The 25,842-nt window shown below is 45.0% G+C and overlaps 1 protein-coding gene across 3 annotated transcripts in view; it reads left to right on the forward strand.

Annotated features, from left to right (window-relative positions):
- Positions 1-25,842, forward strand: part of SUSD6 (sushi domain containing 6) — a 104,019-nt gene that overhangs the window by 33,995 nt on the left and 44,182 nt on the right. For 2 of the 3 annotated variants that reach the window (XM_005561611.4, XM_065548960.1), the window contains exon 2: positions 13,009-13,209. In XM_005561611.4, coding sequence (XP_005561668.1) covers positions 13,089-13,209 — 121 coding nt within the window. In that variant the 5' untranslated portion in view covers positions 13,009-13,088. Of the gene's footprint in view, positions 1-12,651; positions 12,784-13,008; positions 13,210-25,842 lie in introns of those variants that run through there. The other variant, XM_065548959.1, reaches the window with a different exon arrangement.

Raw genomic sequence — 25,842 nt, forward strand, 5'->3', positions numbered from 1 at the left:
TTCCATGGAAGGGGTGGAGGGTGTCTCTGAGCTATCTGTACCGTTTAGGAAGCCTTAACTCTGATCATTGGGTTAACTGAGAAGGTATACCTTATAAGACACAAACCCCCTCTAGTTATCATCCAGTCTTTCTTCTCCCTTCTTTTTCACCTCCTTCCCCAAATAGTTTTGCCCTTATTGTGTCCACTTTCTCACTGCTTTTTTTGAGACAGCATCTCGCTCTGTTGCCCTGGCTGGAGTGCAATGGCGTGATCTCAGCTCACTGCAACCTCTGCCTCCCTGCTTCAAGCGATTTTCCTGCCTCAGCCTCCTGAGTAGCTGGGACTACAAGTGCGGACCACCACGCCCAGCTAATTTTTGTATTTTTAGTAGAGACTAAAAATGTGTTGGCCAGGCTGGTCTGGAGCTCCTGACCTCAGGTGATCCGCCCGCATTGGCCTCCCAAAGTTCTGGGATTACAAGCGTGAGCCACTGTGCCCAGCCTCCCACTTTTAATTCATGTTAAATTTGATATAATCTGCCTTCACCACTTCGATAAAACTATTCTTAATTAGGTCACCAGTGATCTCCTAGTGGCCAGATCCAGTGGGCCTTTTTCAGTCTTCGTTTTTCTGGGCCTTTGTTGCATCTGGCACTTCTCATGTTTTCCTTGAGTCTCTCTGTCTCTCTCTTGACATCTGTTGCACATGTCCCTGGTTTCCATGTACCTTTTGGAGTATCTTTCATAGGCTTTCCTTCCTCAGTATGCGCATTATAAGTTAGCGTTCTCCCTAGGATTCTGTCCTTGACTTTCTTCTCAACCTGCCCTCTTTCCTAGGTAAGCTCATCTATTTTGCATGGTTTCAACCGTCACTTACAGGTTGATCACTCCAGGGCTACATCCGAAGCTCAGAGTGCTCTGTAGGGTTTCACATTCATTTCTAATTTGCCTGCTAGACCTTTCTACCAGTTATCCCTCAGGTACCCCCAGCTCAATATATTAAAGAATAATGAATGAAATTCATTATGTTCCCTGACAAAACCTGCTTATTTACCTGTATTCTTTTTCTACTGTGGTAGCTTCTACCATTTATGCATAAGCCAAAAACTTAGGCATCATCTTTTTTTTTTTTTTTTTTTTTTTTGTGAGGTGGAGTCTCGCTCTGTCACCCAGGCTGGAGTGCAGTGGTACGATCTTGGCTCACTGCAAACTCCGCCTCCAAAGAGGTGACCTTCCCTAATGGTGTGCCTGCAAGTCCACACCATTCTCCTGCCTCAGCCTCTCGAGTAGCTGGGACTACAGGCGCCCGCCACCATGTCTGGCTAATTTTTTTGTATTTTTATTAGCAGTGGAGTTTCACTGTGTTAGCCAGGCTGGTCTTGAATTCCTGACCTCGTGATCCACAAGTGCTGGGATTACTGGCATGAGCCACTGCGCCCAGCCTCAGGCATCATCCTTTATTGTTCTCGCTCACCCCATCCTATTAGTTTTTGATATATTCGATAGCATTTGGCACATCACAGGCACTGAATGAATGGATGGATGGATGGATGAAAATGTTTGTTTATTTCATCGAAATTTAATTACAATTACATACCTTGGCCTTGGTGAAGCTGAATGCTCCTGGTTACACTAACTTTTGGGAAGGTCATTTGATTTTTGGCCACATTGAAATTATATCAGGAAGACTCTTTTTAAAGATAAATACTTTGTTGGAAGGATTAGTCATTATTAGAAAGGGGTGGATTGGCCACTCTACTATCTTATAGGACTCTCTAAGGAACTGCTGAGAAATTTGTTTATGCAGTTAAAGGTGAGGTGGGTGAAGTCAAATTGTGCTGGCCGGTGGAGTGGGGGTGGGGTTGTCCATGGTACTCATGGGAGTACAGAGAGTGTATTGTTGGTGAACTTGCCACAATGCTGTGGATTTAATGCAAGAAATAGGCAAGGCTCTTCTGCTGGGGGGAGTAATATGCCCCATTTCACTCACTAATGGATTTCCTAATTGTATCCTAGTATTTCTAACATAAAGGCTGATGATGTGTATTTAACCATTTTGCCAAGTTTATCTCCCTTTTCTTGTTGTCCAGCCCCCTGGGGGAAAAAAAAAAGGAAAAAAGGAGAAAGTGACTTAAAGAATCAGGATTTGGGCTGGCTACTGTGACTCACACCTGTAATCCCAGCACTTTGGAAGGCTGAGGCAGGCAGATCTCATGAGGCCAGAAGTTTGAGACCAGCCTGGCCAACATGGTGAAAACCTGTCTCTCCTGAAAATACAAAAATTATTTGGGCTTGGTGGCGCACACCTGTAATTCTAGCTAATCAGGTGGCTGAGGCATGAGAGTCACTTGAACCCGCGAGGCAGAGGTTGCTGTGAACTGAGATTGCGCCACTGCACCCCAGCCTGGGCAACAGAACATCTCAGGAAAAAAAAAAATAAAGAATCAGGATAATCAGGATTTAGAACCAGAGAAACTCTTCAAGTAGAGATGGTCTAGTCTAGCCCTGCATTTTCAGATGATGATGACAATAATAATGATAGATGGTGATTAATATAATAGTAACTACCATTTTTGATGACTTACTAAGTCACAGGCACTATGCTATGTACTTTATATACATTTCCCCGTATAATACTTAAGATATCCCTGTGAGATAGGAATTACTAGTACCATTTTATAGAAAGGAAATAGAGGTCCTGAAAGGTTGGATAACTACATTGAGGTAAAGAGAATGCTGAAGTAGCTATCATGCAGAGAGATGGAGCATCCTCCTTGTTCAAGATCAAGTTTTCCAGTTAAAGGAGAAATACAAGTGGAACGCAAGTCTCTTGACCTTGAGCTCAGTTGAGCACCTGTTTTTTGTTTTGACCTGAGAACTCACTTTCTGTGGTCATTTTTGTCTTATTCTCACTATCCTTTTAATTTCAGTGAAATTGAATGAAATAGAGGGAAGGGTGATTTAGAGTTGGGGTTTTTGGTGAGTTTTTAAAGTTTATTTTTAAATAGGCAGCTTTCCCAGACTGACTGGGAATGTAGCAGAAGGCCTGAGAACCAGGAAGTGACACAGACCTGTTTATACCATCCCACTCTGGGGCCTTTGCAAAACGATCCACAGAGATGGTGAAAAGTAAACATAACTGCATCAGCCAGTTCTCTAGGGTTTGCTATTTTTGACCTGGAGGAGGTGTTTCCTGAATAGCTATAAGTACTCAGAATACCAAAATTTATCTCCTAAACATTCCTTGAGTGAAGGTATATTGACAGACAGACATTTTTTGTTACCAGACAGCAGCATTCAGTGATTCTAGACAGACAAAATTAACAGTTTTTTTCCCTCCTCTCTCTGCCACACTTTTGGTGAATTGTTCTTCCATTTATTTATCTTTCTTTGTAAGTATCACTGTGCATGCAAAACACTGTCCTGGGAGCTCTAAATGTGTGCATGGGTTCAAGGTCCAACTCAAAGCTTTCTCTTTCACTTCTCCCTACTCGCATCAGAAGTCTTTGTTCCTGTGTCCTCTGTGTTCTCAGAGCACTTTTTAAAAAACCTTCTTTGGGCCCTAGTAACAATTTGACAGTGTTATATAGATAAACATAATTCCTCTCACGTAAGTTGTGAATTCCTTGAGAGTAAGAACTGTGCCCCAATTCATCTCTATGATCACCCAAGCCTTGCACAGAAGACAGCCAGTAAATATTAGCTGAATTGCAGTATAGTCATTGGAAACACAGAGCCCTAAGAAGTCAGCTTTAGCAAATCGGCTTCCCGGACTTTATTTGCCAACTGGGTATTGAAGCCTGTTCCACTCAGCCCTGATGGGAACCAAGCAGAGAGATGTGATGACACATGAGATATATCTCTAGGGTCTAGGAACCAGTTACAGTTGCCTCTGCCAAGCATCTGTTTTGCTACCTGGCCAAAATTTCAGGATTTATATAATCTTTTCCCTCTTGTTTTATACATGCTGCTATTTTGCCATTTTGTATGTTTCTATACAAATTATATCTTGTGAGTTTATCTTTTTTTCTCATTCACTCGAGAAGTATTGTTGAGCACTTTGGGAGCAGAGAATTGGTGGTCTCTGCAGGAGTTTATTACCTGTGGAAATGCAGCATACAAAAGTTAAATAACTGTGAGTGGCCTTTGGGGAGGGATATGATTGACTGTCCTATTCCTGGTCCAGGCAGGGATGCTGAGGGTTTGGAAGAGCCTTCCATATCTTTGGGCTGAACTGAGAAATTCTTCCAAAACTAAGATAGGAACTAAGCTTGCCCTTTTATTTGGAAAACGAAAGAGCAGGGAGCCCTATTAGGGAAGCAGGAGGAGGAAAGACTTCCAGGCCCCTTGGATTCCATTTATCTGTAAAATGGGGCTAATACCACCTATTTAATGAGGTAATGAGTGTGTGTATGTGTATATTCCTAAGTCTCCCAGAAACTAATATTTCAGGATAGTCACAAACAATAGCTGTTTAATTTGGAGGGGAGGTAGTGCTAAGTGCTTTAAAGAATTTTTAAGAATTTGATGGGAAAGAATGTGGGAGGCTCACTTGTTTAACCTGTTGGCTGTTCTCTTGTCTAAACTAACATTGTGTTTTGAGCCTAGTCTCAGGCAGTGTTTCCAAACCAGCTGAAACGGTGCCCTTTGGTTGTCTAGTGGGGGTCAGTCACAGCCTGTTAGAACAGGAAGGGGCTTAGCCAGCATGAATTTGAGCACCCACTGTTTATGCATCATCCTACGTGTCTCACGTTTGTCTTAATTTCACTGCACAACAACCCAATGAAGTGGGTATCGTTTATCCAGTTTACAGATGGCAACTGAAAATAACTTGCCCTAGCCACCCAACTGATAATATCTGCCAAAATTTTTCCATGATACTGGCCTCCCTGAGAGATACGTGGTTCAACTGTTTCATTTTACTGATGAGAAAACAGAGGCATGGAAGCCAAGTGCTTGTCTGAGGTTGGCCCATCAGTCATGTTGAAGCTGGGACTGAAGAAAGGGTTTCCTACCTTCAGGTCAGGAACTTATGACAGGCTTGGTTCCTGCTTACAGGCATTTTGCCTCCTCTCCCCCTTTTTTCTGTCTGGTCTTGTTCTCTCTTGCCTTTCTCTCTTACATCTTTTCTCCCTTTCTCCCTGGGCCCCTGTAGCTCTGCAGTGTGTGCAGAGGCTGGGTTTTGTTGTTGTGTTGTTAAGACGTGTGTTATTTTTAGAAAGCATTTTAGGAACACTGTGTACGGATAGTCCATACGAATGTGCTGATGGATTGATTAAACCCTAAAGGGAAAGTGGACTGTCCTGGGTTTGCTGCAATGCAGAGGAAGAGATAGATGCTAGGGATCTGTCTTGGAGATGTAGGGGAATGTGCTGTCAGTCAGAACAATGAGGATAAAGTTAATGTTGCTTCCTTCCAGTCAGAGCCTGTGTTGACTTACTTTTTAGAGGAAATACTTTTGGGCCCCTCCTATGCCCTAGAAGACATTCCAGTTTTCTTAAAACTGAAAGGTCCTTTGGGGATCATCCAGGTTCACCCCTGAGACAGGAAGACTCACTGACTTGCCCGAGGCCAAACCACTTTTCAGTGGCTGGGACCTAGGCTGTGTCTCCTGTCCTGTGATCAGGTCCCTGCTGCAGCCATCCTGCTGTTAGGTGCTAGAAGAGAGGTGTTAGAGACTTGTTAAAAAGAAAACTTAGGTGGGGTGATAGTGTGTCGACTGGCGTTCCTGTTGTCTGAAGCTGGGGAAAGCGTGTTGCCCAGATGATGTGGTGAGCAATTCTGGGGGTGAAAGACAAGGGCACAGGGAATATCAAAGCAATTCAGAAAAACCTCTGAGTGGCTTAAGAGGAAAGCTGAGGGTAATGCTTGTGATTTGGAGGGGGTGTGATTTTAACAGGAGTTTGATGTTTGCCTTTTTAAGTAGGAGCTGGAGATTAAAGGAAATGGATAAGTTAATATTCTGGCCTGAAAGGATGTCAGAGTCCAGTAGAATTTGTGGCTGTCAAAGCACTCAAGTGTTAGTGGCACAAAGGAAAGGGGAAGATACACAAGTTAGTAGGACTGGAAGAATCCATTGATCCACAGTGGGAGAAGACAGAAGGCATCTATAAATAACTGAATTTTGGGGGGTAGGAGGCATTAAGTTCCAATAAGTGTTTAGATATCTTTTGATGCTGTAGCCTAGCCATTTCAGGGTGAGTAGGGGTACAGAGGGGAGATGTTGCAGGGAAGAAAGAGAGGTTAAGGAAGGGCCTGGGCAGCTTTGGCTGTATTAGTCATTTCTCTTACTTATCACACCCCTCTGGGGAACTTTGGACTTCAAAGTGTTAGGACTTCTTATCATTACAACCTGAAATGTAATTAGCTGGTTAAATTCTGTTCATGTTTCTGGAACCGTTCTTTGTCCTTTCTCTTCATGTAGCAGGATCAAGGTTGGTGAACATGGTTAATTAAAGGAATAAACTCTTGTTCTGGGCTCTTACCACTACTACTGTTATCCCCTGTCTAGATTAGTCTGAGGCAAGAAAAGGATTTATGTTGGTTTTGTCATCCCAGTTCCCTCTTTTAACTAATGGACAGAGGAGCCATGGTTTAGGAAACAATTTGTTCTAAAAATTACATGTAGAGGCTGAGGCAGGCAGATCACTTGAGGTCAGGAGTTTGAGACCGGCCTGACCAACATGCCAAAACCTTGTCTCTACTAAAAATACAAAAATTAGCCAGTCGTGGTGGTGTGCACTTGTAGTCCCAGCTACTCAGGAAGCTGAGGCAGGAGAATCACTTGAACCCAGGAGGTGAAGGCTGCACTGACCCAAGATTGTGCCACTCCCCCTGCACTCCAGCCTGGGCAACAGAGCGAGACTCTGTCTCAATAAATAAATAAATAAATAAATAAATAAATAAGTAACATGTAAACGGAGTCTGACTTTACCCACGCAGCAGCACCTGGGAGCCACGCTTGACTGAATCAGACCCCTCTTGCCTTCAGGAGAAGAGTTCAATAGTGTAAGATGACTTTGCACCTTCAGCAAGACTATAGCATTCTTGGGAGGGGTGGGCCCCAGGGTAGTCAGACACGTGGACTGAGGAGATCTGGACCTTGGCCACCTTGGGAACAGCGGGCCCTGGCTGTTTACTGGCTGGCCCCAGCTGCTGCTGACGCTGCCTCCCAAGGCCGGAGCCATTTTTGAAGGTGACTCCAGGGCACTTTTAATCTTATTAGCAGGCTCTTGGGTTAACCTGGAAGCATCTGTGGCAACAACAAGCAAGTAAACCATGTGAACTTTGGGCTTGTGTTGCAGGCCCTTAACACCAGAAACCCACCATGCGTGTCATCATTTCTCAGCCCTCTGCTGTCTTGGCTTCTGGCTAAGACAGTAAACATAAGCCCCAGGTGTTTCTAGTTTACAGAGCATTTCCTCATATTTTGTTCCTTTTGAGCCTCAATAGAGTCTAGGGAGATAGTCAAAGCAAGTAACAGCCCCATTTTACAAATGAGGAAATGGGCAGAGATGAAGTAAGTGACTTCCTCAAGGTCAGAGCTGTGGCTTGAGGGCAGTGTTCTTCCTCATTGGAGGAACTTATGGACAGGAAGTGTGTGTCCACAATATCACATTCAGCAGGGCACAGTCACCCAGCTGTTGATGTTCTGAGTTTACAGAGGTGGGAGAGGCTGCCCTTTTGGGGCTGACAGTCTAGCTGAGGCCTCCTGTTACCACCAGCCCTTGGGGCAGCAGCACTAGTTCCCAAGAAATAAAATCAGAAGGGTGACTCTCCTCACCTGTGTTTTGAAGAGGAAAGCTGGCTACTGGGGTAAGAGATGGATTACAGCAAGAGAAGGGTAGAAGCAGTGAAGAATTATGTGGCCTTAGAGCCTTTTTCAGATGTGGAAACAGAAGGCAGAGAGCCTTCATGACCAGCCCCCTGCCTGGTGGCAGAGGTGGGACTGAGTCATTGCAGGCCCTCTCCTCTGTCTCACCTCTAAGTTCAGATGTGATCTTCCTTTTGAGGATGGCCGAGTACTGGTTTTGACCTTGATGCTTAGTTCTAGGTTCCCTTCAGTGGTAATTTTTTTTAATTAGGAGAAGTAGTCACTAACATGCCAAAGGAATACTGAAGTGAAATGGATTGTTTTTGTTTAAACAAAGTTTTAGTCTCAGTATTTCTCTAGAGATAATGAATACCTAGTGAAACGTTTTTCTTTTTGCTTGGTGTACTAAAGCCACCATCCAAGAACAGGTCTTGTTTTTTTAAATTCTATATTCAAGGCAGATCATTTCTTAAAATGATTAGATTTATAGTGTGGCCTTTTCTCCACAGTAGCTGGGTTCTCCCATTCTGGGTAATACTTTGGAGATTTAGGGGTTAGCTTTCTTCTGTTTTATTTCTGAAGCAGTAACCCTTGACCTAGCCTTACGTGTAAATACCCCACTGACTACTTTCCATTTATCTTTTCTTTGCAAAGCCCCCATTTCCATCACCCCATCTGTTCTGCACCTGTCCCGTCTTAGGCTTCATGGTGGAATTTGTTCCCTGACTCAGGTAGCTGCTTAAGCAGTAAGGGAGGAGCCAGCTGTTCCTGCAAAACAAAAGCAAAACCAAACAAAAAACTTAAAACCAATCAGGAACTCATACATGTACATCTTGTCTTCTCCAGTTCCATACTGGCTCCTCCCCACAGTATTCACGATTTTGGCAAACCTTTGCTACCTGCCTGTCAGATTCCTGGCCTTGTGCTGGCTATTGAAGGTTCCGAGTTGAGTAATTCACTGTCCCTGCCTTCAAGGAACTCTCAGCCTGGTGTGATGAGACAGATAAACAGATAGATATAATAACCTGTTAAAGGTACAGTCACAGCAAAGTAAGAAGGGGTCATTTCTGCATTGGAGGTGGGTGTGGTGTGAAGTGTCAGGAAAGAATTCCTCTAGATGACCCTTGTGCTGAGCCCCTAAAATGACTGTATTCCTGGGAGAGGGAGCAATTAGGTTTTTGAGATTTGTTTTAATGGCAGTTTGTTGAGAGAGGAGACAGGTGGTCTATAGGAAGGCCTTGCTACATTAACTTTATATTTAGTTTTTGAATAGATAATACATGTACAAAGTACAACACTCAAGATAGTAAAAGGGAATATATGCAGTGAAAAATGTTTTTCTCCTTCACCGTTAACCGCTCAGTTCCCCTCCCTGAAGGCAATCATTAGCTACCAATTTCTTTTTTTTTTTTCTTTTTTTTTTGAGACAGAGTCTCACTCTGTTGCCCAGGCTGGAGTGCAGTGGCACAATACTGGCTCACTGCAACCTCCGCCTCCCAGATTCAAGCGATTCTCCTGCCTCAGCCTCCCGAATAGCTGGGATTATAGGTGCCCACCACCACACCTGGCTAATTTTTGTATATTTAGTAGAGACAGGGTTTCACCATTTTGGCCAGGCTGGTTTTGAACTCGTGACCTTGTGATCCACCTGCCTCAGCCTCCCAAAGTGCTGGGATTACAGGTGTGAGCCACTGTGCCCAGCAGTTACCAATTTCCTATGCTTTATTCCAGGTGAGTTTTTCAGTGTTTGTGGGGGTGGGGGGTGTCTTTTAAGAATACATGCAGGTACACAAGTTATTTTTTTCACATACTAATTTTAGAAGTCATTCCATATTAGCACAGGTTGAAGCGCTCTGTTCTTTTTAAACCACCGCACGGTATTCCATTATTTTGGGTGTACTATAACTTATTTAAGTACTCCCCTTTCACGAACTTTTAGGTTGCTTCAGTCTTTTGCCCTTACAAACAATATGTGAATATCTTTCATATATGTCATTGCACATGTGATTTCTTAGGACACATTCTAGAACTGATAGGTCAGAGTATAGGTGCATTTTTTTGGAATAGATATTCACAGGTTGCTCTCCGAAGGGTTCTATGTTGATTATAAAATGCTAGCCAGGCGGAATGGCTCATCTCTCTAGTTTCAGCCCTTTGGGAGGCTGAGTTAGGAGTATCGCTTGAGGCCAGAAGTTTGAGACCAGCTGGGCAACACAGTGAGTCACCCTCTCTCTTAAAAAAAAAAAAAAAAAAAGGTAGGTGTGGTGGCATACTCCGGTAGACCCAGCTACTTGGGGTGCTGAAGCAGAAGGATTTTTGAGCCCAGGAGTTCATGTGAGCTGTGCTCACAACACTGCATTCCAGCCTGGATGACAGAGCAAGACCCTGTCTCTTAAAAAAAACAAACCAAAAAACACACCAAAAAACTAAATTTAAGATTCTTTACCATTTGGCCAGCCCCACAGCTCTTCCTCTGCCTGCCCCCTCGCTCCCCACCAAAATCCTTTAAAATCCCTGCCAGTGTGATCTTCCTAAATGAGTTTCGTCTTTTAATTTCCCTGTTTAGAATCCTTGTAAGGGTAAAGTTTAAACCCCTCTGCTTAGCCCCTGCCTCCAGCCTCTGCCAGTAGTAATGTGCTCCCATAGTACTCTCATCCACTTGTATTTGGTGCTTCCTTTTTTTTCTTTTCCTTCTTTGTTTTCTCCCTCCTTCCTTCCTTCCTTCCTTCCTTCCTCCCTCCCTCCCTCCCTCCCTCCCTCCCTCCCTCCCTCCATCCCTCTCTCTCTCTCCCTCCATTCTTCCCTCCCTCCCTCTTCCTCCATTCTTCCCTCCCTCCCTCCCTCTCACGTCCTTTAGGACTCAGCTTAGCATCATCTCCTGTAGATAGTCTTTCCTGACTACCACCACTTATGCACAGAACACCTAAGCATTACCTTATGTGGCCTCATTTATTCACTGCTTAAATGTTTTTTATGCACGTGCTGTGATGTGGCACATGCAGGTGTCATTCTTGATGATCCACTGGTTATTGCCTCGAGGGGATGACAACTGCCCAGTAGGGTTACCTGGTGTGGCTGCACCTAAAACAGCAATACCAAAGGGCCCATTGCCAACTCTGTCAGTGACCAGCTGAGGCCTCTGTGCATATCCCTTAACTCCTTTGGACCTTGATTTGGCTTCTATCAAATGAGATGGTGAAACTTGAGGAACTCTAAGGCCCCTGCTGTGCAGGTCTTATTAATGATTAAAACAGCAGCAGCAGCCAGTGTTTACTGAGGACTTACAAAGTACCAAGCACTTTGCCAGCCACTTTGTCTATCCTAATTCTTACATCAACCCTACGAAGTTAGTATGGTTACTATCCCCATTTTACAGATGAGGAAACTAAGGCTAAGAGAGGTTATACAACTTGACCACAAGGTCATAATAAGGAAACAGATTTGAATCCAGGCATTCTGACTTTACTGTTCTTAGCCACATAAATGGGCACACATTCCACACACAGTTTTGTGTACTGTTTGGTGGTCACTCACAGACTCCACCCCAGACCTCTACATGAACCATCCCTGTTCTACAGTTTTAAAGGCTCAAACTGGAGTCTGGGTGAAAGCTGGGGAAAGAAGACTGCTATAGTCACAGTTATTAGAGGGAAATGGTTGAGGATCAGTGGCCAGCTCTGTTCCTGAACCTTTGACAACTCTCAGTCTTGTTTTGGACAGAGACAACTTACATTGCTGTTTTCAGTTACCTTCTTTAGGAGGGGAGAGTAGGCCTGAGTCACACTTCAGGCACAGATTAAAATGAGATCTCGTACCAGGTACAGTGGTTCACGCCTGTAATCCCAGCACTTTGGGAGGCCGAGATGGTGGATCACTTAAGGTCAGGAGTTTGAGACCAGTCTGGCCAACATAGGGAAACCCCATCTCTACTAAAGATACAAAAATTAGTTGGGTGTGATGGTGGGCAGCTGTAATCCCAGCTACTTGGGAGGCTGAGGTAGGAGAATCACTTGAACCCCGGGGGGTGAAAGTTGCAGTGAGCCAAGATCATGCCATTGCACTCTAGCCTGGGCAACAGAGCAGGACTCTGTCTCAAAAAAAAAAACCAAAATCAGATCTGGGTAGTATTCCTGGCAGAGTCCCGGGGCATCCTTTATTAGGGTTATAGATGGCAGACTCCCTAATCTGTGCATATAAAGCCTTATTAATGGAGAAGGGTGTGTGTGTGTGTAACTTTAAAAAAGGAGGTGTAATATTATATGGAATACCTGTTATAAACTAAAATAATTGGCAAATGAAATTAAATAAGTTAACTGAAATATAATAGGCCCACACCATAATGTATTATAATGTATATGTGTTGTCAACCCAGTTGCCTCCCTAAAGGCTTATAGAAAATAATCTTTAAAGTCTTGACCTCTGATACACACACACATTCTCTCTCTCTCTCTCTCTCTCTCTCTCTCTCTCTCTACCTCCCTCCCCTCCCCCCCCTCCCCCACTGGTTCCTACTTTTTTGAAGTCTTTGTCTGAACTAGAGTGGGTAGGTGGTAGGACTATTTAGCAATTACAGCCCATTCGCCATGCCTCCCCTCCGCCCCATCTTTTTCAGGGACAGCCAACAGAATGTGGTCACAGGTGTGTTGGGTGAGCCTTGATTAATTAGTCAATTTTTGAGATTCATGGCTGTCGAGTCAGATCCTCCGGCTCATCAGCCTTTGGCAGTTTAGCCAGCAGGCTGGGGCCCTCAGCTCCCACTGCTGCATTCCTTCTCTAGGCGGTGTATTCTCTCTTTACGACACGTGTTCTCTCTCTCTTTTTTTCCTTTTGGTTAGTTGAACTTGTTCTGAATCCAAGTGGCAAAGGCAAAGCCTGACTTGGGTGTAGCAGCTCTGTGTCAATAGCCGCCTCTCTGCTGGAGCCTCCAGGCAGGCGGTGGGGCAGAACTGGGCAGTTTCTGAAAGCCCTGCTGTGCCTGACCGATATCCAGGTGAGACAGAGCTCACCTCCTGGCTTCTGCACGCTGCAGGCCTTGTTTCCCCAGGGAGGAGTTGAAAAGCCACTTCTGTACTTGCCTCTCCTGGCAGCAGGGATTCAGTTGCTAGAATTCTCTCAACTTTGTGTGTGATTATGACTTCCTTACCAAAGTGGCTGCTTTTGACTAACTTATGGCTGAAGTTTTCAGTTTATCTATGTCCTTGTTTGTTTGTTACAGGTGAATCGGCTCCCGACGGACTTTAGGATTCTTCTGGATTTTAAATTTTTTCCTTTTAAAAAAACTTGGACGGATAAAAGATGTGCCATGGCAGGATAGCACCAAAGAGCACCTCAGTGTTTGCCGTGGCCTCCGTGGGACATGGAGTGTTCCTTCCACTGGTGATCCTTTGCACCCTGCTTGGAGACGGACTTGCTTCCGGTAAGTCCTGACCTGCCTTCTGTGTGTGGGTGGGAAAATATTTAATACTATTGTTTCTCTCGAAGACTAGGACAGGGGACTCTCCTCCTGGCAGGCAGTTTCAGAGAGAGCAGAGGGTGGAGGGCTTTTGTGCTGTGGTAAATATAGCAGGGAGCCAGTCCTTCTGGGGCCTAATGAGTCAGCTGGAGGAGGGATGTGTGGCAGCCTGCTGGTGGTAACCTTGTCACCCCTTCCCCCCAGCCATAATCATCATCGGGAGGACAAAGGTGTAGGGTTCAGAGCATGATATGCGGGTTAAGGGGGCAGACTTTGGAATCAGACTGCCTGTGTTCAGCGCTCATTCTCACTACTTGCTTGCCCTGTGACTCTGAACAAGTTATTTTACTGCTGCAAGCCTCTGTTTCCTCAGCTGCAGAATGGGATAATAATAGTACCTACCTCATTGGGTGGATGTGAAGATTGAGGTAATAAGTATGTAATGGTTGTTAGCTCTCTTTTGTTTGTTCGTCATTCTGTGCTTTTTCTCAGAATTAGTTGAAGTATTACAATTTAGTGAAATAAGACCCGGTCACTGACACTACAAATGTTGTGATCTTGGGCAAGCTAATTAACCATCCTGGGGCTCAGTTTTTCCCTCTGTCCCATGAATGGGTCTACCTGGAATAACATTTAAAGTCACTTCCTTGTCCCTCAGTAAATGCTTTCATGATTCTAAGGACTTTGCGATTGAAGCTGGTGAGCTGGACGGGCCCTAGCAGGGGCTAGAAATGCACCATTGAGCCTGTTTGTTTGTTTGTTTTGAGACAGAGTCTCACCCTGTCGCCCAGGCTGGAGTACAGTGGCACGATCTTGGCTCATTGCAACCTCTGCCTCCCGGCTTCCAGCGATTCTCCTGCCCCAGCCTCCCGAGTAGCTGGGACTACAGGCGCGTGCCACCACACCCAGCTAATATTTTTATTATTTAGTAAAGATGGTGTTTCACCATGTTGGCCAGGCTGGTCTTGAATTCCTGATCTCAGGTGACCCACCCGTACACACCTTGGCCTCCCAAAGTGTTGGAATTACAGGCGTGAGCCACGTGCTCGGCCCATTGAACCTTTTTGTGTTTGTACAGCCCTTGTTGCCTTCAACAGTGCTCCAGAGACCCTTCTAGGCAGTCATTGTGTGGTCTTCTAGACAAAATGTTCTTTTAGAAAGGCTGTATTTGGGTGTGTACAGTAGGCCTCTGGGTGGTGTGCTACAACCTACTTCTGTGTCTGTGAGCTCCAGAATCATCATTGAACTCACCAGTACTGGTGTTCCTACTGGACTTTATTAGAAGCACATACGTGGCAGTTTCCTTGGCCAGTGCTTCCTGGAGAGGGATCTCAGAACTAGATCCTGGAAGGGGACTTTGGTAGGGACAGTAGGGGAGTGGTATATTGTGGCTGTAGAGCCTCCACAGTTTAGTGCTACTTCTTTCATTCTCTATCAGCTCCCACCACCCACTTACCCAGCATAAACAGATAATGGCACCGTCTCAGCTAATCTTTTTTTTTTTTTTTCCCTGAATTGTTGGAAGAAACAATTACAGATTTTTTTGTTCCATTGTAGCCTTCTCTGCTACCAACATGTAGATTTGCCTTTCCTTCCACCCCATTCTGACACTTAACCCAAATCTTTTCTCCCTAGTTATGAGGAACTCCTGGCACAACCCGGGGGGCCATAATGATTGGGACGCCACAATGTGGCCATCAAGGTTATATGAGGTTTCAAAGGAAGAGAAGACCAGGCTGCACCAATGTGCAACAAAAGGAAGCACAGCCTCCTTTCATAGGGTCACCCCAAAACCAGAGGAAGCCTCTAGAAGTGCTAGTTGCAGAACCGCAGAGTGTGGTGACTCTTTTATTCACCAGTGTGTCTTCAGAGCAGAAGTTGGCATACTGGCCCACAGGCCAAATCCTACCTGCCATCTGCTTTTGTAGAGCCTTGCAGTTAACTGTTTATATTTTTAAATGGTTGGAAAAATCAGATATTTCATGACTTGTAAAAATGTATATGAAACTTAAATTTCAATGTCTATAAAGTTTTATTGGAACACAGCAGTGCTCATTCATGTATGTATTGTCTATGGCTGCTTTTATGCTACAGTGGCAGAGTTGAGTAGTTGTGACAAAGACCATGTGGCCTGAAAAGCCTAAAATGTTGGGGCTTTAGAATATTTGGGTCTTTGTAAAAGAGGTTCTCCCCCAGCCCAGAACAAATGTTGCTCAGTAAGTATGCACATGAATGGAATGACTGTCAGAGCAGGAAGAAAGGAAGTACTAGTCAGAACCAGCTTGGGCTTCAGAGAACTGTGCACTTGCTGCCCAGAGTCTCACAGCTAATGGTAAGGCCAAGACCTAACCTGGTGCCTGGCGTACCACCATGACCTGCTTCTTCCAAGGCTCCTCTAAGGAAACTGCCCTGGCATATGGTATTAGTGGCAGAACGTCTGCCTTAAGTGTCTGAAGCCTCTTGAGTGTCATTAAGCTATCCTACTTACCCCTACCCTCCCTTTTGTTGGCTGCATCCCTCCCATTCCCCACCTCATTTTCCAACTACCCACACCTTCCCAACTTCCCACTCAAGGTCCGAAATCAATTATCAGGTTCCATACTGGCTAGATAAAGGGATTATTATTTTCCACTGTGGAAAAATGTGTCTGTTTGTAGTGTGGGCTCAGACCAGGATGGGAAAGTTGGCTCTGTTGTTTTCTTTCCCCTCCCCCACCTGCAAAGAATGCTCCCTCCCTGCCACCCCAACCTCCAAGTCTTTTCTACCCCCCATAAAACATGTGTACTGGCAGGGGACAGGGGTTCACCTTTGCTTAGATCCAGTGTACCAAGTTGCTACCAATGTTTTTCATTTTCTTTGGAGCGGCTTCTAGGGGAGGAGGTACCCTTTCTAGGCCTGAAACCCAAAGCACACCTGTATGGCTGTGCCTGCCATAAGCAGCATGCCAAGCAGGCTTGTCCAGAAACCAGGATCTCAGATACTCTGAAGCCGAGGAAACACAGTTTAGTTCAGGAAAAGCCTCTTTTCCTCTTCTTGTGTTTCTTTTTTCTTTTTCTTTATTTATTTTAGAGATGAGGTCTTACTCTTTTGCCAGGCTGGAGTGCAGTGATACAATCATAGCTCACTGCAGCCTTGATCTCCCAGACTCAAGCAGTCCTTCCACCTCAGCCTCCTGAGTAGCTGGGACCATAGGCATGCACCACCATGCCCAGCTAATAAAAAAAATGTTTTCTTATGTTGCCCGGGCTGATCTCAAACTCCTGGGCTGAAGTGATCCTCTCCCCTCTACCTTCCAAAGTGCTGGGATTATAGGTATGAACCACTGTGCCTGGCCTCCTCCTTGCATTTCTTACCTGTGCTTATAGCTGCTCCTGAACACCCACCTCAGAGACGTTTTTAAATGGGTGCTTGTAAAATATACAGCCTTGCTATCCAGTGGGCTGTAGTAGACCCTGGCTATATGCGTGTGTACATGCACATTCACAACTCTGAGAATCCCACTAGACATAGGTAAGTGGGCATCCTCTGGAGACAATTTGTCTGCATCATCTCTGGTTGTAGATACCACAGTTATCATAATCTATATCATCTCATCAAGTATCACAGTTTTGATCACAATCTAAGGTAGGAAGAATCATGTATGAAGAGGTACTTCAGAGTTCTGGAGTAAAATTACACCATGTTTAAAGTTCAGTTTCTATACTGGTTTCTCTCATCCACAGCTCGAGATTTGCAGTTATAGCAGAAAAGGTGTTAGACAGGCATTGGGTCCAGTTTTCCCTTGGCCATTCCTTTAAATGGGGAGAATTATTGAAAAGTTTCCTTTTTAAGAATGGCAAAAGGAAGCATATCTTATTCTTCCCACCTAGTCACACCATGCAGTGGATAGACCAGAATTAAAAATAAAATCTATGCACATGCTACCCAATTTGCCTTTCTTGAGCTAGGTAGAATTAAGATCTCTTCTCTGTAGCAGCCTTTCTCAGGTCTCCAAGTCTTTCATTTTACCTGTAGTCTTAAGAAACTTGCTGTATGACCTGAGGCAAATCACATGACCTCTTTGTGTCTTTTGCAAAACAGAAACAATAATCCTTAAGAATGTTAAGTTGATGTTGTGTAGACTAATAAAAATGATTGGAAGGCTCTTGGCATATAAAATGAAGTGTGTGATGTAATTCCCAAATAACAACAACAAAATTGGTATGTGACCTACTGTTGAGTCACGAGGTACAGTAGACTTTTTATGCAGATGATATTCTTTGCTGTCATTGAAACACAAAACTTAAGGTGCAAAGTACTGTTTGAGTTGGGGATAAGAGATTTTTGGAGCAGTTATCAAATTTGACCAGTGAGGAGGGATTAATTTACTTCAGGAATCCCCACTGCCTTCAGAAAGCTCATATTTGCATAGCTTGATCTCAATCCAACTGGCTTGCTGACTCATAAAAAGTTTTTGTTTGCATTCTCTTTCTTTCCTGAGCTTATTTACTAAACAAAGTCAGTATTTTACTTGTTTCTGATTTTTTTTCCCCTTAAAATGTTGCCATGACATGTTAGGCCATGTTAAACATCACACCATCACCTAAAACAATTTTAGAATAGTAAGGAAAATTAGCCATCTGCATTTCTACATGACAGAAAGCCAGGCAGTTAGTTTTCATTGAAAATGGAAAATGTTGAGAACTAGGTTCTCTGGGAGATGACTTGACTTTGGCCTGTAGCAGAGAGATGTTGGCAGGTGGCCCTGGCTCACCTCATCTCGGAAGGACCCTGGAGTCAGAGATAATGTACACTGAGTTGAGAGGAGAAGACAAATGGGAAACTAATGTGTATAGAGCATCATTTATGTGTCAGGCTCCGTTATCATTCCAGGCAGATGTGCAATCATTTAATAAAAGAGAAACTGAGCCAGAGAGAGGTTCAATAACTTGTTCAGAGACTGATGATTTTAAGTGGTGAGGCTGACTGGGATTTGTGCTCAGTATGTCTGACTCTTGCCCATGGTCTTTTCTGGGAGCCCCACTACCTGTGCTGAGTGACAGGCTTCACTGAGACCTGTTTTTTGTGTTTCCTGATTGAAGTGCTCAGATCAGCCTCCAGAAAATTATTCTGATGGAGGAAGAAAGAGACCATGTTTTCTCCTGATGGATAAAAAGGATACAGGAGTCATCTGTGGGTTACCATGTTTCCCTCTGTGGTTGTTTCTTTTTGACTCCGTCACCCGGGCTGGAGTGAAGTGGCGCGATCTTGGCTCACTGCAAGCTCCGCCTCCTGGGCTCACATCATCCTCCTGCCTCAGCCTCCCGAGTAGCTGAGACCACAGGCGCCCACCACTACACCCAGCTAATTTTTTTGTATTTTTCAGTGGAGATGGGGTTTCACCATATTAGCCAGAATGGTCTCAATCTCCTGACCTCGTGATCTGCCTGCCTCGGCCTCCCAAAGTGCTGGGATTACAAGCGTGAGACACTGCACCCGGCCCTCTGTGGTGGTTTCTGTTCTCATCTACTGTGGCTCTTGGTTGTTTGGTTCCAGTTTAGGCACAAGGTTTGCCAAGGTGGTTCTATTCTTGGAAAGGAACAATAGGGACCATAGCAAACAGTTCCCAAAACATCCGCAAAGCATCTTCCTGTCAGCTGCAAACCCTGTTGATGAAAGTGATGTAATCTCTCCATGGTGTAATTACCTGTGACTATAAAAAAACTTAGGGATTGTGGTGGGAGGCTGGATGGGTCATTATAGTTCTTGTTGAGCCCTAGTGTCACGAAAAGGCATTGATAAATTACCCTCTGCACACTAATTGTTGTGCCATGTTTAGAACATTGACAATACATGGTACCACCCTTGCATTGTAACTTTCTAATAAAAGAAACCGGGAGTCCACATAACTAGGTCTGTATTGGGTTAAAGCCCTCACTAAACACAGATTCCATCTGCTGAGCAATGGTGCCCCACTACCCTGCTAACTTGCCATCTTAGAGGTTATTCTTCTTACCTACCTGACTTTCTGCAAAAGAGGGGCACAGGGTGCTAATAAAACAATTAGGGTTAGCACTCGGAGTCTTCAGTGATTCTAGGTAGGTTTCCAGATGAACACCTCTCACCACTTCTTACCCACTGGAAGAGTCCAGTGCATCACTTGGGAGTGGGAGCCTGCAGAGGGTGTGTGGAGCCCTTCCATTCCAGGTGGCCTGTGCTGGTGTGCCTGGCTGCCTGGACTGGGGTCAGATCAGGAGAGACCTTGGCCTGCCTCAGATTTAGCTTTGGGGCCCAGAGGGACAGAAACATTTAGAGACAACCTTTCTGTGTGCAATGTGAATGAAGAGTACCCTGGCTGCTGACTTCTTTCCAGCCCTGTTCATTGACCTCATCTTAAGCGAATTTAACACATGAAAATCTGAATTCACTGGAAGATGAGGGTGTGACTATAACTTTTTTTTTCTGAGACAGGGTTTCGCTCAGTTGCCCAGGCTGGAGTGCAGTGGCACTGTCACAGCTCACTGCAGCCTCTGCCTCCCGGGTTCAAGTGATCCGCCCACCTCACCGCCTCAGCCTGAGTAGCTGGGACTATAGGCATGCATCACCACACCTGGCTAATTTTTTTAAAAGTATTTTTTGTAGAGATGGGTTTTGCTGGGTTTGCCCAGGCTGGTCTTGAACTCCTGGGCTCAAGCAATCCACCCGCTTTGGCCTCCCAAAGTGCTGGGATTACAGGCATTAGCCACTGCACCCGACTGACTATAACCTTTAGAACAGGATTGTCCCTAGGATTTCTTCACATAGCTGTCTCTTATGAGGTGGAGGGGGATTCAATTCATGTACACCCCTCAAAATAGTAAATACCACCTGCAGCTCTCATGGAGCCACTGAGGTCATGAGTATAGCTCAGTATTATATCTAGCTACCATTGTGCTTCAGCTCTTCACCTTGTTTTTTGGAATGACTGCATAGTCTGATGAAAAGCATGTACTCTGGAGTCAGATTGTCTGGGTTGAATACTGCCTGTATTCTTTGCTACTTTTGTTGCCTTGGATAATTTTTGTGACCTCACTGTCTGTGTTTCACCAGAAAGGGGATGATAATGTCTGCTTTATAAGATTGTATTGGGGATCAAATAAGATAGTAATATGTAAGGCATTTGGAACATTGCTGGGTACACAAATAAATATTCCCATATTGGAAGATCAGATCCTAGCACTAATTGATATCATTCCACACTTCTGGTTTTATGACGTCATAGCTGCTTGGGTGGCAGACTCAGGGTTGGAACGTGCTCCCCGTTTCTTCTGTATCTCTTGGATTCTGTTTCATTCAATTCAGTGCTTACTGATTAGAGTGAGATCCTTGATATTCATGAGGTTTTCTGAGTCCCTAAATTCTCAAGTAACACATGTTGGTTTCCCATACATGAAGACGAGTAGCAAAGAGTGGTAAATGCCCTTCTGAGATGTTGGTGCTGGAGTGAGATCAGCTAAGTGATCTCACTGTGAACTGTTTGTTCTCTTCAGGGAGGCTGCCTTGTTGGTATTTCAGAGCTGATGTTCCTCAGGGATGCTATTTGTTAGGAACATTTGGAGTCACTTTTGAAACCTTACATATTAAATATGAGAATGCCAAGGTTCTGTTCTTTTAAAGACATTTTTTATTTAATCAGCACAGTGATGTGATTGAAAGGTTGCATTTTACATGATTCCAAAACACAACTGGGAGAATATAACATTAGAATTAAAAAATAAGAAATATCTTTCCCATTTGGTAGTCCTTTTGCCTCCTCTTGCTTTTCTTAGCTATATTGGTATTTCTTCTTTTAGGAGCCCCTTTCTACTTATTGGCATCCCTGGTGATGGAGATTTTTTTCTTGTTTAACTTCTTTGACTTATTAGCTTTGCCAGTAACCAAATCTCTTAAAGGAGAATTGTTTAGTCATCCAAAATTCTGGGAAGTAGTGCAGGGAAGGTAAACAGATTCTCTTCAAGATTTCTTGGCCAAGTTTTTTTTTTTTTTCATTCTTTTTAAATCACAAAAGTATGTTTGGTATTTCTGTGGGGAGGGGGCACAAAATGTGTTTCAGGAAGTTATGACCAAGTAAAAACAGGGCTATAAAATAATTCTGCTTCATCCTTTGTTATTCTGAGTAACAAGTGACACTCTATGAAATACAAAGGGCTTGATCAATTCTTCTCATGTAGTAGACACATGTCTCCTTGGGAGAGGGTGGGACCTTTGTGTTTATTGTCACTGGCTTGGGTTCTGATGGTTCAGCCTTGTTGACACTGGCTATGGTAAGAGGCACCAGAGAATGTCATTGGGATTGTTGCACACTAGACTATGACTGAGTGGATGTGAGGATCAGCCTGTCAGTGTTTCTTGAGCACCGGTCTAGGCACAGAGAGGTTTGGTGGCAGATGGGAGAAAAGTCTTAGATTTCTCTTCTTCCCAGTTAATCTCATTATGATCCGGAGGCTGGATTGCAAAGGACCCAGTGGAGTCTTGAGCCAGTGCAGCCCCACTAAGGCTCCTTGATAACTATGCATGGTTGCTCATGATTTCTTTCTTTCTTTTTTTTTTTTTAGACGGAGTCTCGCTCTATCACCCAGGCTGGAGTGCAGTGGTGCGATCTTGGCTCACTGCAAGCTCCGCCTCCTGGGTTCACACCATTCTCCTGCCTCAGCCTCCCGAGTAGCTGGGACTACAGGCGCTTGCCTCCATGCCCAGCTAATTTTTTTTTTTGTATTTTTTAGTAGAGATGGGGTTTCACCGTGTTAGCCCGGATGGTCTCGATGTCCTGACCTCTTGATCCGCCAGCCTCAGCCTCCCAAAGTGCTGGGACTACAGGCATGAGCCACCGCGCCCAGTGGTTGCTCACAGTTTATGATTAGCGGCCCATGAAGTTAGCTGGAGTCCTTCAGTAGGTTGTGTGGCTATCTGCTTTATACCTCTCACACACCTCTCTGAGCTTTGATATCTATACACACTGCTTTCAGTTTTATTTCTTTGTTTTTGCTCTTTGTTCTTGATTCTTGTTCTTTGTTCTTGATTCCGGATGTGTTTGCATATAAGCTCATTGAACACAGAGACAAAATCTTTTGTATGTTGCTCCTTTGCTACAACCAGGCTAGCGATCATCCCAGTAGATCCAACACACACATCGTGGGAAGGGTACTCCATAGGTGGGTTTACCCCATAGGACGATCCAGAATCATGGCTTGTCCTTCATGTGAGGAAAGCAGGAGCAAGTCCAGGGATCTGTGAGCAGTAGCAGTGTGTGGGGGCTCCCCACTGAGTGATGATTCCTCATAGTCCCCAGCCATCTGGGGGAGGAAGTGGAGAAGCACATGAAAGTGTCTTCATGCCTCAGGGATGCAGGTGATGGGGCTCTTCTGTGGAGAAGAGAGGGCCCAAGCAACTGCCTGGAAGAGTACATTGCAGAGTATGCTACCTTATAGCTTGGGTGAGGATTTCGAACCCAGTGTGGATCCTGTTAGGTGATGAAGAGTTATATAGTTTGAAAATATGCCCCGAGCCGGGCACAGTGGCTCACACCTGTAATCCCAGCAGCACTATGGGAGGCCGAGGCGGGTGTATCATTTGAGGTCAGGAGTTCGAGACCAGCCCAGCCAACATGGTGAAACCCCGTCTCCACTAAAAACACAAAAATCATCCGGGTGTGGTGACGCACACCTATAATCCCAGCTACTTGGGAGGCTGAGGCAAGAGAATTGCTTGAACCTGGGAGGTGGAGGTTGCAGTGAGCCAAGATTGTGCCACTCCAGCCTGGGCAACAAGAGCAAGAACTCGTCTCAAAAAAAAGGAAAAGAAAGAAAGTATACCCCTGCCAAATCTCATGTTAAATTGTAATTGCCAGTGTTGGAGGTGGGGCTTGGTGGGAGGTGTTTGGATCGTGGGAGCAGATTCCTCATGAATGACTTGGGCCATCCCCGTGATGGTGAGCTCTCACTCTGAGTTCACATGAGATCTGGTGGTTTAAAAATATGTGGCACCCCCTCCCTACCCCACTTTCTCCCTTTCGTTCTCATTCTCACGATGTGATGTGCCTGTTCCCCCTTTGCCTTCCACCACGATTGAAAGCTTCTTGAGGCCTCCCCAGAAGCACATGCCACTATGCTTCCTGTACAGTTTGCAGAACTGTGAGCCAGTTTAAAAAATATATATCTTTTTTAATAAATTACCCAGTCTCAAGTATTTTTCTTTTCTTTTTTGAGACAGAGTCTCGCTTTGTCGCCAGGCTGGAGTACAGTGGTGCGATCTTGGCTCACTGCAACCTCCACCTCCGGGTTCAAATGATTCTCCTGCCTCAACCTTCCAAGTAGCTGGGATTACAGGCGTGTGCCACCATGCCTGGCTAATTTTTGTATTTTTAATAGAGACGGAGTTTCACCATGTTGGCCAGGATGGTCTCAATCTCTTGACCTTGTGATCCACCTGCTTTAGCCTCCCAAAGTGCTGGGATCACAGACCTCGGCCAGCGCTCCCGGCCTCAAGTATTTCTTTATAGCAGAGTAGGAATTGCCTAGTTCAGGGAGGGAGGAAAGGCAGGCTTTCATTGCCAGTGGGAAGTGAAGATAAGGAGGAATGTATATGAAAATCATACTGGCTCTAAACATATCCTGACATTAGAGAGGGGCTCGGAAATTGCCAGTTGGGTGGGTTTGGCTTCACTTTCTTACCTACTGCCTTTGCAGCCACAGCTTCCTCTACCTCTACGTCTGTTTCGAAAGATCAAGGCTAAGGGACAGACAGTTCCTTCTCCTCGAAACATTAGCACCTTCAAACTTATTCTCACCCTGTTCTTCCTGTGGCTAGAATTCTACCTCCTGCCTTTTCCTCATATACTTCTCTTTATCCTTCAAGGTCCTACTCAGCTTCTTCTGTGGGACATCACCCATCTCTCTTACCACTAGAATTAATAGGGTCTGAAGGAAGGAGAGTGGGCTTTGAGTGTATTTATTGAATGGAATTAACAAGAGCTCCTCGTCTTAGTTCTTTCTTTGGGAGGATGTCAGACAGGTTTTCCTAGGAGCAGGATTCCAACTCTTAGAATCTTGACTGACTGATTTGACGGGATTGGCCAGCTTGTTATGACCTCTGGGAATTGCAGCTTTGGGGAACTTGAACCCTTTGTTCTGTACATTATGGTACATGAACGCTATAGACTTGCTCCAAACCCTGATGACCCTGGGTTTGTAGGGTTGCTGTGGGGTTGATTGGGTTTCGTATTTTCATGACCGTTAACTCCTTTAGCAAGTATGTGTTGACATAAGGTGGGCAGGAGCTGTGTAATGCCACAGAGGGCCTTCTGGGGACGAGGTACTAGTCTGGATCTTGACAGAAGTTAATCATATTTAGTAAGCCTGTGAGAGGAGGGCAGCAGCAGCCAGGAACTGTGCTCTGCACTGGAGGAATGCAGAGCTTGTGGTTTAGCACTCTGATTTATTCTACCGGTACTCATTGAGCTTCTGCTGAATGCCAAGACTGTGCCAGCTACTGGAAATAGAACAATTCCATGTGATACATGCTATAATCAGGGAAGTCAGTGCACTACACAGGAATACTCATTAGGGGGTTTCCTGACTCAGTTTGAGTTGGTCATGGAAGGCTTTTCTGAGGGAGAGAAGTCTGCACTGAGATCTAAAGGCAAGGAGGAGTTAACGGGTAGGGGAAGACAAGGTCGCATAGTCAGGTGAAGAAGGCAGTCTCTTGGGCCAGACACGCTAGTTTGAATCCTAGTTCTGCCAGTAGTGTGTCTTTTTTTTTTTTTTTTTTTTTTTTTGAGACGGAGTCTGGCTCTGTCGCCCAGGCTGGAGTGCAGTGGCGTGATCTCGGCTCACTGCAAGCTCCGCCTCCCGGGTTCACGCCATTCTCCCGCCTCAGCCTCCCAAGTAGCTGAGACTACAGGCGCCCGCCACCACGCCCGGCTAGTTTTTTGTATTTTTAGTAGAGACGGGGTTTCACCATGTTAGCCAGGATAGTCTCGATCTCCTGACCTCATGATCCACCCACCTCGGCCTCCCAAAGTGCTGGGATTACAGGCTTGAGCCACCGCGCCCGGCCTAGTGTGTCATTTTAAGCAAGCTTCTTGAACTCTACGTCCCTTAGTTCTTCATATCTGTAAAATTGGGATGATAACATACATACCATATAGGGTTGTGGTGAAGATGAAATGTTGCTGTTATCATCATCATGGTTGTTAAAATGTGGCACTTGCCAGTGGCAGGTACAGCCTGCTGTTGTGGGGAGTCTGGAGGGAGGAGAGGAAGAGAGTATAGTGTCTGCTCTGTTCATCTCAGCACTTCCGTTCCTTGGAACTTCCCATGTCACTGTTGAAACTTCGGAATTTTCAACAGTGTTTGAATCCAATATACTGTATTCCCTAAACTGATTTGTTTCTTGCCCTGTGGATGAAGGAGTGGTCTCTTTCACTCTGGCGGAGTGTGTTCAGTAGCTGTAGTTTCAAAAAAGAAAAAGTCTAACCTTAGCCTGAGAATTCAGGGATTTAGGTTGAGCACACCAAAAGCACAGTTTGAGGAAGCACCCAGAGAGGACTGAGATGCTGCTAGTGGAGGCAGGTGCCTGTCC

This window comes from Macaca fascicularis, chromosome 7 (genome assembly GCF_037993035.2).
Source record: "Macaca fascicularis isolate 582-1 chromosome 7, T2T-MFA8v1.1".
In the NCBI taxonomy this organism is placed as follows: domain Eukaryota; kingdom Metazoa; phylum Chordata; class Mammalia; order Primates; family Cercopithecidae; genus Macaca; species Macaca fascicularis.